Below are 16280 nucleotides of genomic sequence, written 5' to 3'. Positions count from 1 at the left end.
GACATCACTTACATGTGGAATCTAAAAAAGTCCAACTCACAGATGCACAGAGTAGAATGGTGTTTTTCAGGGACCAGAAGTTGGGGGGAACGGGGTCATGTTGGTCAAAGAGTAGTACAAAGTTTCAGTTATGCAGGATGAGTAAGTTCTGGGGATCTAAAGCACATCATGGTGACTATAATTAATAACACTGTAGCGTGTACTTGAAATTTGCTGAGAGAGTAGATCTTAACTGTTCTCAACATAAGAAAGGTAACTATGTGAGCTGATGAAAACGCTAATTAATTTGATTGTGGTAATCATTTCACAATGTATACGTATATCAAAACATCATGTTGTACACCTTAAATACATAAAATATTTACTTGTCAGTTAGACCTCAATAAAGCTAAAAAAGAATCTGTAAGTTTCCCATCTTTTTCTCATACTGTTTTAAATCCCATTTACCATTGAAGAAAACAGGTCATTTTTTTCAATAAAATATTCCACATTCTGGGTTTGCCTGATGGTTTTTTAGTGGTGACAATGAACTTTTTCTTCTATCTCCTATATTTACTGTAAACTGGGAGTTAGAGGTAGACACGCAACTAGATCTGGGTTCAAATTTTTAAAAAAATTTTGGCATCAATATATCATAGGTGGTGCTTACATCAGGAGGCACATAATACCTAACTATCTCACTCTTAGTGATGCTATAATTGATCCGTGGTTTCAGGTGATAATCAGTTTGATCCCTCCATTGTAAAATTCTTTATCGTCATTTGCCTGAACATTTTTCATCAATCCATGGTCATTGCCCTAGATTAGTGGTTTTCGACCAGATATAATAGTCCTCCATAGGATATTTGACACTGTCTGAAGACATTTTTGATGACCACAACTTGGACAGCCCCCAAATAAAGACTTATCTATCTGCAAGTACCAATAGTACTAGGGTTGAGGAACCATGGCCTAGATTTGTTATTAGGGATTGTAAATGGTGATATACTAATTCTGTTATTCCTTTTGTGTTTGCTATCTGGAATTGTTGCATAAAGAAGAATATCACTATTTGGTTACCCTGAAATACTGTTCATAAAGGAAAGGCAAGATAAGTTCTTGATTTTTCCCTGTATTAATTTTTACAATAAATTGGTGCCCTTGTATCAGCCAGGGGCAACCAATTTTTTTTTAAGATTTTATTTATTTATTTGACAGAGAGAGACATCATAAGTAAGCAGAGAGGCAGGCAGAGAGAGGAGGAAGCAGAGAGCCCGATGCGGGGCTCGATCCCACCTGGGATCATGACCTGACCTGAAGGCAGAGGCTTTAACCCACTGAGCCACCCAGGCGCCCACAACCAATGTTTTTTAATGTCACTCTGAAATTATGTATTTCATACATCTGATGCTTGATTAATGGTAGATTTTTTGGATGCGCTTATTGTCCCAATATAGGCAAGTGGGGATTCCCCTCCATCTTGGGTCCTGTGTTCCTTTGACAAGACTACATTAGTCTTTGATATGGCTCTTGCTTTTTGGCAAAAACAAGATGTTCTAGGCTCATTTTGTACATTTCTTGTGACAGACAGATGAACAACTAATTATTTCTTGAAGGAGGATTGACTTCTTTTGGTGGGAAATGATATTTAGAGACCACAATCTGGGCATTAGATATACTCATTGCTATTAGGTTGTCATTGCTACTATGTCTTTTCAGTGGACAGAGCTAGGAAACATTTATTTTTTCCAGAAAGAGAAAAATAGATAGATAAGTTCATAACCTTCTGTAAGTATTTTTATTTCCCCAACTTTCTTACAGAAAAGTTGGCATCTGTATACAATATTCTATACTTTGCTTTTTCAGGTTAGCAATATATCCCAGATATCATTCCCATAGAGATGTCTGATTTCATAGTATTCTACATTTTAATTTACTAAAATTTTTTTCCCAGTTTTCACTGTAATTTATTTAACTGGTCCCCCAGTGATTGACATTTGCTGGTTTTTTTCCCAGTCTTTTGTTATTATAGTGTTGCAATATAATGTTAATGCAGTGTTGCAATGAATGGCTTTGTGCATATGTCACCCTGTCCTTTAGCTGGTTTATCTTTGGGTTAGATTCCTGGAAGTGGGATTACAGAGTCAAACAGTGAATACACATGTGATTTCTCTAGACATTGCTAAATTTCTCTCTATTAATTCCAAATTTTAATATAATTTTGTTTGTATTGCTTTTAGTAGTTTTAAAAGGAACCAGATTTACTTGCAACCAGTAGTATTTGCAAGCCGTAGAGATCTAATGCACAGTATAGTGAATACAAGCAACAACTTTATATTATAATCATCAAACTTGCTAAGATACTAAATCTTAACTATTCCACCACAAAAAGAAATGATAATTATATGATGTGATAGAAGTGCTATCATTACAATGGCAATTGTATTACAACAGAGAAATGTTTCAAATCAACATGTTGGGCACTTTATATTTATATGATTTTATATGTCAGACACATTTCACTAAAAATAAACCAAATAAATAAAAACTTTAAAAAAATAAAAAAGGAATAAAATTTTGAAAAAGAACACAAAGTGTGACCAGTTTTGGTAACAAGATGTACCCTTCCCACGCTTCAAACTTGAAAGAGACATTTAGGACAAACACAAGAAGTCAGATTCCACACTTCAGTGAGTAAAATTGGAGAATGTGTTGTTGATTATGCTTCTGTCAAAGCTCAGGCCCAAGGCCCTGCTGCATCCCGCAGGGCTGACCTCCAGCACCAGACCCAGATTTGGGGATTCCCGAGTTTCCTTAGAGGACAGGGATACAAGGGTTGGTTGCTTGGCCAGATGCTGTGCTAGAACACAGGAGGCCATTCAGTGGCCGGAGTATGAAGCCGATAAATAAGGAATCAGAAGTGTAAGTCACATGGGGCAGAAGTCTGAAGGATGATAGAGTTGCTAAAGGCCCAGGGAAGTTGAGGCACAGACTACCTCAGGCAGCAAAAGCTGCGGGAATGGCTGGTTAGAATAGGATACAGTGTAACCTACATCCTTGTGGTTGATGTACATCCCTCACAACCATGACCTTGCCTTCTTGGTGAGCCTCCTTTTTTTTCGGCCAGAGAAGGGCCCCAGCCACTGGAATCACAGATATATAGGTTACCTGGGGCTAGATGTGTACTTAAAGGAGACCTTGAATTCTTCCATTTTGTGTCCCTCGAAAACCGCTCGGCCTGCTGCTTCCTTCTGTAGGGCTGGCACCACCTGGATCCCGATGAGCCCTTTCCTCATTCTCCTGGTTATTGGTGTGGCTCTGGGGATTCAGGGTGTGAAGACTTGTCCTGCTGCAATGGCAAGTAGGAGCCTCTGAGCTGGATCCCTGGACATCATGGATGGGCTGGTAGGGGGGCTACTCCTGAGCTTAGTGAAGTGGTCTAGGTGAGATGGGAAGAGCCCTCCTCACCAGCTCCTAGCCCCAAGGGCTCTGGTGCTGAGTGTACTTGCCATTTCCCCCTGTCTTTAGTCTAGTGAAAACTTGCAGACCACAAACGGGATGTCAGGGGCCTGGATAAAGTAGATGTCAGACCTCTCATAGTTGATGGTAGGTATCTTCTGAATGGGAACAGGTATAGAAGCAGAGAGTAAGCACAAGGAAAGTCAAGCTACTTAAGGATTTTGTGCTGCATTTGTACAGTGAGAATAGTATCAGTACCTACCTCATCAGGGTGTTAGGAAGTTTATGTAACTTAGTAAAATACTCCTAAAAGTGCCTGGCATATAATAAATCATCAATAAACATTAATTATTTGATTATAATTATTGTGTGTAAATCAGGAATCATATCATGCCAATCCCTTGCTACTCCCCAGCCAAATGATTCCCACTGCTAGTGGGAGAATATTAAAAATCTTATACAATGGTCTGCAAGGCTGCAGGTGATCTGGTCCCTGCTTGTGTCTCTATCCTCATCTTATATAACTCTCCTCCTTCTTGATCACCAAACTCAAGCCATTCTGGCCTTATTTTCATTTCTTAAAATTATGAAGCTCCTTTTGGCCTCAGGACCTTTGCACTTGCTCTATGCTTTTGTAATCAGGAAAAAAAAGTTAAAAAAATGAGACACTAAAATCCAGAATCAAGAGAAGTTTGAGAATATTGACTACATAATAATCTTAAACACCATAAGGTTAAAAAATGAAATAAAATACAACAGTCAAATGACAAATGGGAAAAATATACTAGAGTATGACCGATGAAGGGTTAATAGCCTAGTGGTAAAGAATCCAAACTCTAGATTCTGACCACTGGGTTTGAATCCCAGGTCCATCATTTATTGGCTGTGTGACCTTGAGCATCACTCAATCTCTCTGTGTCTCATTTTCCTCACCTCTAAAACGAGGATGATAACAACACCGACTTCCTAAAATTGGAGTAAAGGTTAAACCTATTTAAGAGAACAACTCTTGGCATACTTCAGGTGCCATATAAGTGTCACGTATTATTGTTAATAAGAAGCCAAAAATAGACAAATGATGTGAACAGATAGTTCACATGAGCAGTAATATGAAATAGCCAATAAACATTTGAAACTATGGTCATCTTCACCCATAATGAAAAGCATGCATTCATTTATTTCACAAATAGTTAAATATGCATTAAGTGCCAAAGAGGCACTGGGGATAGTGAACATTTTACTCTCATGGAGTTTATAGTCATTTTTTATATGTGTGTGTAATATTTAACACATCATGTGGTGATAGTGTTTTGAAGGAAAAGCAGATATGGGGTGTTATTTTATATAGAGATCAAGGAAAGACTATGGTATTTAAGCAGCAATCTGAAGTGAGGGAGAAAGCATGAGAATTTCTAGGAGAAGAGCTTTCCAAGCAGAAATAACAGTAAAGGCACAGGCTTGGAAGCAGGAGCCACCTTAGCTTTTTGAAGGAACAGCAATAAATCCAGTTTGTTTGGGGCAAGGCTAAATTGAGAGGAATGAGGTCTAAGAGGCTGTGGTCAGACTCTATAGGCTTTAAAGGCTAGGATAGGACTTGGGACATGACTAGGAGTGAACTAGAAAGCTTGCTATCATTTAGAACTGTAATCACTTATACATGACTGTGATCCAAATAACAAAGGCTCAAACAGGATGATGTTTCAAGTGAGTTATTGATTCTGACACTGTCGACAGCAAGACACCCCATTACTGTATGTACCACCAAAAAAGGAAAAAAAATGCCACCAAATATAAACTGTCAAAGATTTCAGAGATGCTGAAACAAGAAAGAGGTGTACCTCTTATCTTAGAGTTGGTAAAATATGGCTTTTTTTTCCTCCCATAAGAATAGGTCCAGAGGTAATCTGTTTTCTGGTAGCAGGATGGCTACTCAGCTGTAATCATTATATCCTCATTTTCAGGAGGAAGAAGGAGAAACTAGGAAGGGGGAAGATGCCTTTTTTTCTTCTGTATTGATTTTGTGAAAGTCTCTCCCTTAAAACCCACTGGAATTTTTATTGGCATTGCAATGGCTGTGTAGATCCACTTGGAGAAAACGGCCTGATGCCCAATATAGAGTCCTACATTGTAGCTCAATATGTATGTTACAGTCTCATTTATAGTTCATAAAAGGTTAAATGTATAAGAATAAAGGTATAAGGATAAATGGATAAATGTATAAGATAAATACCTAAGATAAATGTATAAGAGAAAAGGATAAATGTATATAACACGCACTCCCCCTGCTTGTATTTGCATTGAAAAGTTCACAAAGCATACATAAGAAACTGTTAACAAGTAGTCATTTCAGGGGAATAGATTGGGTGTGATTGGCAGAAATACGAGAGGCTTTAACCTTTTGTGTTATGCTTCCTTCTAAACCCTTTTTAAAAACCACAGATATTGGGGGCACCTGGGTGTTGCAGTCAGTTAAGCCTCCGGTTCGTGTCCTGATCTTAGGGTCATGAGATTCAGCCCCAAGATTGGGGCTGCCCGTGAAGTCTGCTTCAGATTCTCTGCCTCTGCCCCTCCCCCAAAGTGCTTGCTCGCTCTGTCTCAAATAGTCTTTTTTTAAAAAAGATTTTATTTATTTATTTGGCAGAGAGAGACACAGCGAAAGAGGGAACGTAAGTAGGGGGAGTGGGAGAGGGAGAAGTAGGCTCCCCGTGGAACAGGGAGCCTGATGTGGGGCTTCATCCCAGGACCCCTGGATCACGACCTGAGCCACAATCAGACGCTTAATGACTGAGCCACCTAGGCGCCCCTCAAATAAAGTCTTTTTTAAAAAGCCCCACAAATATTGTATATATTAGTGTTATGATAATAAATATAAACCAGCAAACTTAAAAGTAGATTGTGTATTACCCGGGGATAGAGGTATTCTTTATGGGGTAAATTAGCAGAGTTTTAAGAGAATCAACTTCTACTATCCTCAAATTTCATATTTCCTATTTCCTAAAATCAATCTGCCAGAGAACACACATGTGGTGGCAGAATCAAGCTGGTTCTCTCTTCCATCTCCTCTTTCGCAATGGTCCTTTTTGCATTTTACAAAACAAAGCATACCTTTCACCTATCCTGATTCTTACTTGGGTGCACTGCCCCAAGGTATAAAATCCACAGGGCTCCAGAGACAGTGCTGAACACTGTTGTCAAGGGTGAAGAAAATAAAAATTGCTCTAACAAATGAATGGGGATCAAATCCTTTTGCAATTCAGATGGCTTTGCATAAAACTGAAGGAAAACCCCATGGAGCTGTCAGCTGATAAACCAGGAAAAATAATTTTGAAGACAAATCATTGTGTAATCCTCCCCCCTGCCCCACAGATCTCCAAAGGAATTCAGAGACTTGAGTAACATTGCTAAAACAAATGTCCATTCCCTTTTAGTTATTTATATAACCAAGGTTCCTGTGTGCTAACGTTTAACCAAACACAAAGCAGAAAAAGAACTGATGCTGAATCCTGTCTCATTCTAGTGATAAGCAATATTTATCCATAGAGACACCCATTAACTTTTTTCCAAAAAAAGACCTCTATCTTTAATATATTTTAATTTTTACATTTAATAGTTACCTATCAGAATTTTAATATACTTACAATTTTTTGCTCCATCACATTCTAATACTAATTGTCATAATAACTCAAGCAAGAGTAAATTTTGACACAACACTTAGAGCTTTAGGTTCACAGGAACATTAAAAAAGCATTTAAATAGAAAAATATATTTACATATTTTGCTGCAGGGAAAGATGATAAGGTTATCAATAAAGTAATTTTGAGTGCAAAAATATATATTATGTGGGTAAAATTCTATTAGAATAGAATGAAGAACTTAGGGAGAAAAGGAAAAATGTACAGCTCCCAACCATCAAGAACTCGTCTGTGAATTTTTAAGATGGATGATGGTGGCTCTCAAATCATTAACGTAATTAGGTTCCACTAATTTCATGTAAAATTGTAACATGACAATTTTGTTTGTGAACGTTAGTATTTGTCAGGATTCACATTATTTGCAGCTGACATTTTGATGCAAAATTTTAGATGTCAACACAAAAAGATGTGTAAAGGAGCCCAAGGTTAAAAAATATTTTTAGAGTGTATTTGGATATAAACCAATAGTTTTCGAGAAACGTACAAAGCATGTTCAAGGAAGTGTCATATACTCTTTTGCCACCTTGTGGTCAGAACCGTGTTCAACCCCAGTTGTCTCAACTATAATGAGGAGGGGTCTCTCCTGTCAGCCCCTTCTGCTAGCCTTCAGTCAGATCTTTGTGAGGTAGACGCAGTGACATTTGCCAGGACTGAATGGAGACACATGCAAGCAGGCTGACGCACCCCCACACACACACCGCACGTGATTCACAGCAAAAGCAACATGCAATCAGGAAAAAAACGTTAAGGAAGTACAACAAAATTTTGACTTTTCTCATGAAGACTACTTTAAAAAAATCAAATGTCAAACTGTTTCCGATATTTTTTTTTCTTGATTCTTTTGTTTTTGGTGCCTTTTCTCTGCTGGTGACCCAGACACTTCCTTAGTCTGCCTTTTGGGGAACCCAGCCCTGATTGTGGCCCTGGAGCCAGCTTGTATGGTTTTGCGCTGTCCATAGCTCCCAGTACAACACCCAGATCTGGGCTGGAGCTGAATACCCCTTCGCTGGGTGAATGATGGCAGAGTCTCGGGACTTCCAGAACCTGCTGGACATGTGGGCTTCTGCCGGAGCTTGATTGGGAAGGCAGTCAGGTTGCCATGGTTAGTCGTCAAGGGTGGAGGGTAGACAGTCTTAGGCACATGGAGATCTTTCGATCTTTTTGATGTCTGTCACTTTGCGGAGGTGGGATGACCGTACCCTCTCCAGCCTCACTCTGCTCCATGACCTCAGTCATTTTCAGCAGCTGCAGCAGCGTGGGGCGGTGGGGAGCAGGAGGATTCCTTCAGTGGGTGTGCTAGTTGCAGTTCCTCCAATTGCAGGCCACAAAGGGCAGGCATTTATTGGAAGGATGCTAGGGTGCTTCAAGGAATTGAAGCAAGACTTGACTTCGGAAGGAAGGGCACCAGGGCAGCTCCTGGGGACTTTAGCTGTATGGGAACCAAGCATCCCATCCTCCTTCAGGGCTCCTAATTTTTGACAGCCAACTCCTGACACTAACCCCGGGAGGCCGAGATACCACCTCCTCCCTTCAGGAAGGGGCCAGGCTGCAGGGCCATGTCCAGTGCTAAGCAAGCAGAAGTCCCCTAGGGTATACTCAGCTAGCACGCCCCCACGAGACAGGCCGTGTGTACCGGGCCAAGGCCAGCCATCCCAGGACTCAGGGAACTGACTCTTCCTAGAACACCCTCTTCTCGATCTTTGAACACTGGCTATCTCCTTTCCAGCTCTGTCCTGACTCCCTGGGACCAGCACCTGTGGCCACTTTGGCCAAGTGCCAGCAGCTCTGCGGGCAGGAGCTCTCCGAGGCCCCCAGACCCAGGCCCACCCCCTCCCCCTGCCAGCAGCTCCACTACCGCCCCCGCCCCTCCCCAACTCCCACCTGCAGCCCACCCGCCCTGCCCCGGGGCTCTGCCAGCCTCAAGGGGCTTGGGGCGGTGTCTTCCCCTTTCTCAGCTGTAGGGGAGGTGTGGGCAGTAGGCACGGCCTCGTGGTGTCTTGTCCCTCCCGCTGCCCCCGGGCTGCTCAGCGTTCCCTGGGCCAGAAGGCCGACTGCCAAATCCTCCTCATGCCCTCCCCCGCCCCCCCCGCCCGCGGCCTTGGGAGCCCGAGGAGGAGGTGAGGGGCAGGCACAGATTCCGCAGAGCACCGATAAGATGGGCAAAGGGACGTGCCTCCTCGGACCCAGCGGCCTTGGGAGATCGGCCCCTCAGGCCTGTCCCCAGATTGGCCCTGGGGCTTCGTCCTTCTCGGGAGGGGCAGAACCCGGGGTGGGAGGGGAGCCTGGCACGGGGCTGGGGGCAGGCTCAGCTGTGGAGATGATGGCCTATCACGGTCTCTGACCGCTCCTCAGGACCTGGCTTCTGAGGGGCCATTTCGCAGCCCCAGAGACGTTTCTGGACTTGGCGATTCCTCAGTCCCTGGCCCCGCAGTGCTGGGGGAAGCTGCATGGACGAGGGGAAGGACGACGAGAGGGGAGGAGACGATGAAGGGGGTCAGAGCTGCGATTGGAGCCGAGAACTGGAAGCGCCTTAAAGAGACTGCGCGGTCCCCGCCCCCCTTCCCGCCAGCCTCAATGAATTAGAGCTGTGTTTCCCAAACTTGCCTGATCATAAGAATCCTCTCGGGCCCCAGTTAAAGATACAGGTTCCGGAGCGCCTCCCTTCGCGATTCTGATTCAGTAGGTCTGCGGGTGGAGCCGAGGAATCTGTAATTTTAACACGCTCCCCACGTGATTCTCGTGAACAAGCAAGTTTGGGAAATACTGAATTAAAGGAAACGGGGCCTGGCTGCCGAAGCGGCCTCCGCTAGGGGGCTACGGCGGGAGGATTCCCGGGGGGCGTCGCCTGCTTCCGCCGCCGCCTCCTTCAGTGAAAGTCCCTTTTGGGTCCAGCTGTCACAGCCGCCGCGCTCCCTCAGGCCGGGCGGGGGACACCCCAGGTCTGCGTGGCCCCCGCGCCGCCACGCCCAGTGGCCGCCCGAGCCCTGCGAGCAGGGGGAGGAGCCGCCGCCAGTGGAGGCGGAGGAGGTAGAGGAGGCGGAGACGGCGGAGACGGCGGAGAAGGCGGAGAGGAAGGTGGAGGCGGAGGCGAAGGTGGAGGGGAAGGTGGAGGCGGCGGGGAAGGTGGAGGCGGCGGGGAAGGTGGACGCCGCCGGGAAGGTGGAGACCGCGGAGGGTCCGGGCCGCCGGCTTGAGCTCAAGCTGGAGCCCGAACCCGAGCCGGTACTGGAGGCGGAGCAGGAGCCGAAGGGGGAGCCGAAGCAGGAGCTGGAGGATGAGATCCCAGCGCGGAGCGGCGGTGGCGGCAGCAGCGACGAGGTTCCTCCCCCCACCCTTCCTTCCGACCCCCCACGGGCCCCCGATCCCTCTCCGCGGCGCAGTCGTGCCCCCCGCCGCCGACCCCGGCCACGACCACAGACCCGGCTCCGTACCCCGCCGCAGCCTAGGCCACGGCCCCCGCCCCGGCCCCGGCCCCGGCGCGGCCCTGGGGGCGGATGCCTGGATGTGGATTTCGCTGTGGGTCCACCAGGCTGTTCCCACGTGAACAGCTTTAAGGTGGGAGAGAACTGGAGGCAGGAACTGCGGGTGATCTACCAGTGCTTCGTGTGGTGTGGAACCCCAGAGACCAGGAAAAGCAAGGCAAAGTCGTGCATCTGCCATGTGTGTGGCACCCATTTGAACAGACTTCACTCTTGCCTTTCCTGTGTCTTCTTTGGCTGCTTCACAGAGAAACACATTCACGAGCACGCTGAGACGAAGCAACACAACTTAGCCGTAGACCTTTATTATGGAGGTATATACTGCTTTATGTGTAAGGACTATGTATATGACAAAGACATTGAGCAAATTGCCAAAGAAGAGCAAGGAGAGGCTTTGAAATTACAAGCCTCCACCTCAACTGAGGTTTCGCACCAGCAGTGTTCAGTGCCGGGACTCGGGGAGAAGTACCCGACCTGGGAGACAACCAAACCCGAGTTAGAACTGCTGGGACACAACCCAAGGAGGAGAAGAATCACATCGAGCTTCACCATCGGCTTAAGAGGACTGATCAATCTCGGCAACACGTGCTTTATGAACTGCATCGTCCAGGCCCTCACCCACACGCCCATCCTGAGAGATTTCTTCCTCTCTGACCGGCACAGATGTGAAATGCCAAGCCCTGAGTTGTGTCTGGTCTGTGAGATGTCGTCGCTTTTTCGGGAGCTGTACTCTGGAAACCCGTCTCCTCACGTTCCTTACAAGTTGTTGCACCTGGTATGGATACACGCCCGTCACTTAGCAGGATACAGGCAACAGGATGCCCACGAGTTCCTCATTGCAGCCTTAGATGTCCTGCACAGGCACTGCAAAGGGGATGACGCTGGGAAGGCCGCCAACAATCCCAACCACTGTAACTGCATCATAGACCAAATCTTCACAGGTGGCCTGCAGTCCGATGTCACCTGTCAAGCCTGCCATGGCGTCTCCACCACCATAGACCCATGCTGGGACATCAGTTTGGACTTGCCTGGCTCTTGCACCTCCTTCTGGCCCATGAGCCCAGGGAGGGAGAGCAGTGTGAATGGGGAAAGCCACCTGCCAGGAATCACCACCCTCACGGACTGCCTGCGAAGGTTTACGAGGCCAGAGCACTTGGGAAGTAGTGCCAAAATCAAGTGTGGTAGTTGCCAAAGCTACCAGGAATCTACCAAACAGCTCACCATGAATAAGTTACCTGTTGTTGCCTGTTTTCATTTCAAACGGTTTGAACACTCAGCCAAGCAGAGGCGCAAGATCACTACCTACATATCCTTCCCTCTGGAGCTGGATATGACACCATTCATGGCCTCGAGTAAAGAGAGCAGGATGAATGGACAGTTGCAGCTGCCAACCAATAGTGCAAACGATGAGAATAAGTATTCCTTGTTTGCTGTGGTTAATCACCAAGGAACCTTGGAGAGTGGCCACTACACCAGCTTCATCCGGCACCACAAGGACCAGTGGTTCAAGTGTGATGATGCCGTCATCACCAAGGCCAGTATCAAGGACGTTCTGGACAGTGAAGGGTATTTACTGTTCTATCACAAACAGGTCCTGGAACATGAGTCAGAAAAAGTGAAAGAAATGAGTACACAAGCCTACTGAAGTGATACGCAGACCTACCTGTCATGGGAGATGGCAACACCCGTCCGACAACTGGCATCGAGATTTAAAGGACCTACTTGCGTGGCCCATGGGCCCGACAGAGTAAGAATTGAACAGTACCCAGTGTCTGAGAGGTCCTGGTTGGAAGAGAAATAGACGGGGCGGGAGAAGAGGCTCTAGTCTAAGCAGTCCCTTGAAGGAAAATTCAAGATCAGGAATGCTCTAGGCAGGGAAGGCAGGAGCAGGGAAATCCCGACACTGGTACATATCCTATATTCCTCCAAAAGATTGTGTGGGAAAGTGTGGGGTGGGAGGGGGGTGGTGTGGGGGGGGGTGTGTGCCCTTGTAACCGTAAAACATCTTTCTCCATGGGTGTTTCAGCTTCAACTGACCAATCACATAACAGTTATATGTTCGGCAATGGGGGTGTGGGTGGAAAGAAAAGTATACAAATGTAGCCCATGACCTGTATGGGTATGAAAGCGGAAAAGTGGAGGAGGCAAGGATATCTCATTGACAAACACCTTTGCCAGTTTCTTTGTATTCGTGATTTTTTGTGCTATTAAATGCAGTATTAAAAAAAAAAAAAGAAAAGCCCGTGGGGCTAGTGAAAGAAGAAGAAAGAAGGGGGCTTGTATAAGGGGAGCGATTGCTCCAAAAGTAGAGAAGACAAAAAAAAAAAAAAAATCCTGTAAGATAAGCGGCCAGCACAGACAGGCCTCAGCTAAGAGTATAGTGTGTGAGTGTTAAAAAAAAAAAAAGCTGTATGATATACTTGAGCAAATCAATGAACCTCTTTGCAATTGTTTTCTCATCTGTACAATGCAGATAATTCCTACCTTAAAGGGTTATTGTTAAAGATTAAATGATATAAAATGTGTCAAAGTATAAAGTAAAAGGCTTGGAACTTTGTAGGGGCTCAGTAAACGTTTGTTGGATCTGAAACTTCTTTGGACCAGGACCAGAATGCATCAGAGGTGAGGATCAGTCCTCCCTGAGACCATGGATGGAACGGACATGCATCGTGTCATGTGCAGTCTTTCTCTCTCTCTCTCTCTCTCTCTCTCTCATACACACACACACACACACACACTTATAACCCTCCAACACTGTCTACCTGGACCCCTAAGGCAATGGAGTCAACTATGGTCCCCATATAAGCGCATTACAACCAGTGCCACGCCAGGGGTGGGGGGAGGGGGAGGAGTGCCCCAACTGTCTCCCAAAATCATTCCGTCCATTTGGAAGACCATCATGTTTTCATGACTCAGCACCCTTGTGATGGGACTCTCAGGGCCAGTATGCTGCCAGGCTTCCCCATGAGTGTGTTTGCTGGCCCTTGCCTTCCCTGAGCATTATGCCTGTGGCTACAAGATTCACCTGCAGGCATAGATCCGTAGGACTATTTTCCAAAGCTCGCCGGTCTGCCAGCCCAGGGATATCGATGGAGTGGCACCTTGGTCTCTAAGCCAGAACAGATAAGACAGATGAGATGTGCCCAGGAGGGGGTGAGCACTGGCGCTTCCTTCTTTTCTCTATAGGGCCAGGTACAAAGGGACCTATAACCTAGGAAATCTTGGGGGGAGAGATACTGGATCAGACCCATGGGGCTTGGATCCACTGGCTCTGGTAAAAGGCTGGCCCCCCCACCCTCACCCCTGGGGCTTCCCAAATCTACTTTCTGGTCCACTCCTTTGAGAATACAGATTTATTTCTGTGGTTGTGGGTGCATCCCCAGTGGGCTCACAGATTTTTCTTTAGGACAGGGGTTGTGGCTCTTCTCGTACCTGGGGCTGCATACTCGGCCCTGGCCCAGAGTAAGAGATAGTCAAAACACTTAACTGGGTGACTCAATGAAGCAATACACCTTCCTTTCATAACCGAATTTTTGCCAACACCTGGGGCCCATGATCCTTCAGGAGAATATGTCAAAAGTGTTATTTTTGGTATCTTGTAGGATGGGGGAGATCAAACAATGAGAGGCCTCAGGTGTCGCTTGGCAACTTAATGCAGGGTATCTGACCACCTCTTGGGAAGACAGCCATGTCCTCACTCCTCATCTCTGTCACAGGAAGAGCTCAGGAAGCCATGTGCCACCAACCTCTGATTGCTTGCAGAACCTCTCTTTTGCATTTTTCAGCTTGTTTAGTTGGAAATGGTTTAAACCCAGGGCTAAGTGGCAAAAGTAAAAATAGTATAGCGAACATCTGTATACCCTTTACCAGAGTCACTGATTGCTAACACGTATGCACACTCCTAAGTAAGTGTGTGTGTGTGTGTGTGTGTGTGTGTACCATATGATGGTAAGTTACATGCATCGTAGCCCCTTGTGCCTAATGTACCTCAGCATGCATTGCCTACCAATGGGCATGTTCTCTACATCATGGTATATAGTTAAGAGCATCAGTAAATTTAACATTGATCTGGGGGCGCCTGGGTGGCTCAGTTTGTTGAGCGACTGCCTTCGGCTCAGGTCATTATCCCGGGGGCCTGGGATTGAGTTCCCACATCTGGCTCCCTGCTCAGTGGAGAGTCTGCTTCTCCCTCTGCCTCTGTGATCTCTCTTGCTTTCATTCTCTCTCAGATAAATAATAAAATTTTAAAAAAATTAACACTGGTCCAATACTATTATCTGATCTCCTGTCTGTACTTCATTTTTGTCTGTTGGCCCAAAGACATCCTTAACAGCGCTCCCCTCTCCATCATAGGATCTGGTCTAGAGTGAGGTATTGCTTTTAGTTGTCATGTCTCTTTAGCCTCCTTTAGTCTGGAACACTTCCACAAACTTACTGTGCCTTGTATGGCATTAGCATTTTTAATAGACTGTTCCTCATTTTGGGTTTGTCTGACACAGAAAGTGTCTTAAGTACCCTGCACTCAGGAATAGTCCTAGGAGCTAGGAATGGCCCGAGCAGGCTGGGGCTGACCCACCTGTCTCCGCTGGTGCAAAGCACGACCACCAGAGGGAGCAGCTGTGCCTGGCCCTTCCTAATGGAACCACACACCTCTAGGAAACACCATTGTCCCTCAGCAACAGTGGAGCCAGTCAAGCCCAGCCCTACGCCCCTACCTGTCACCAACCCCCAAACTGAGCCACTGAATGTAACAGCATCAGCCAGGGCCCGCTTGCGGATCACACCACCGTGGGACCGGGGCACCAGTGTATTAGGCAGGTATGTGTTACCTTGATTTCCAATGGAGAGTCAAGCATGTCTGGCCCCTTGGGTGGGTACTGCTGTGGTGGGGTCTTCTTGGCAGGGGGTGAAGGGGGGAGACCAGAACGGAATGCCCTTGACGCCTTTAGCCCTTATCAATGTTCCCTGCCCCCCCCTGCCCCGCTCCCGTGGTGGGCACAGCAGCAGTGGGGAGGGGGGCAGGGAAGGGGTGAGTTCTTAAACAGCTTCAGGGGCAGCGGGCAGGAAGCTGGGGCCCAGACTAAGTAAGGAAAAACATGGGTTAGGTCAACAACAGATGGGGTTGTGACTTATGGGTGACTTTCAGACACATCTGGGCTATTTTACATGATGGCTGGGATTCCGGTGTGAGCAAATGTGGGCTAGAGCTGGTGAAACTCAAGCTAATGTTTAACTCCAACTCCATCTACTTCCACAAGCTGGGAAGGCCAGGGGAACTTGGTTCACATATAGATTTATGATCTGGGCCCCGAAGGGCACAGACAGCAGATGAGTGCTCACGAGGGGCGTTCTTATCCACTCAGAGAGCTCAGAATGAGGGACCAAACAATGTGGCCCTTCCCTTTCACCCCTTGTACATGCCTCCCACAGTTTTTTTGCCTAACCTGGTTGAAAATTCAGGACCCCACCAACTTCCAATTTCCTGGAGTAGCCAAATGCTGAGACTTACTCTGGCCCACAGTTCACATATGCAACTGCCTCACTTCTTCCCTATCCACGGGGAATCCTGATCAGGGATGCCATCAACCAAGAGGTCTTTTCCAATCAAGAAAAAACAGAGTGGTCCCCATTACAACTCGTGTTCTCATAATGCAGTAGAGTGGAAGCCAGA

General features: G+C 46.3%; 1 protein-coding gene across 1 annotated transcript; it reads left to right on the top strand.

The window, feature by feature from the left end:
* Positions 1-9614: 9614 nt before the first annotated feature.
* On the top strand, positions 9615-13165 carry USP27X (ubiquitin specific peptidase 27 X-linked). Its single transcript, XM_044234733.1, has 2 exons — positions 9615-9676; positions 9905-13165. Exons 1-2 carry the CDS (start codon positions 9615-9617, stop codon positions 12252-12254), a joined length of 2412 nt encoding a protein of 803 aa, XP_044090668.1. The 3' UTR covers positions 12255-13165.
* The last annotated feature ends 3115 nt before the right edge of the window (positions 13166-16280 follow it).

This window comes from Neovison vison, chromosome X (genome assembly GCF_020171115.1).
Source record: "Neovison vison isolate M4711 chromosome X, ASM_NN_V1, whole genome shotgun sequence".
In the NCBI taxonomy this organism is placed as follows: Eukaryota; Metazoa; Chordata; class Mammalia; order Carnivora; family Mustelidae; genus Neogale; species Neogale vison.
Note: the sequence above shows the minus strand (reverse complement) of the source record. Positions and strands in the feature narration are given on the sequence as shown.

Coding starts and splice junctions, on each gene's coding strand:
- USP27X (XM_044234733.1), top strand. CDS start 9,615: ATGAAGGGGGTCAGAGCTGCGATTGGAGCCGAGAACTGGAAGCGCCTT. Junction 9,677..9,904: donor CGCCTTAAAGAGACTGCGCG/GTCCCCGCCCCC, acceptor ACTGAATTAAAG/GAAACGGGGCCTGGCTGCCG.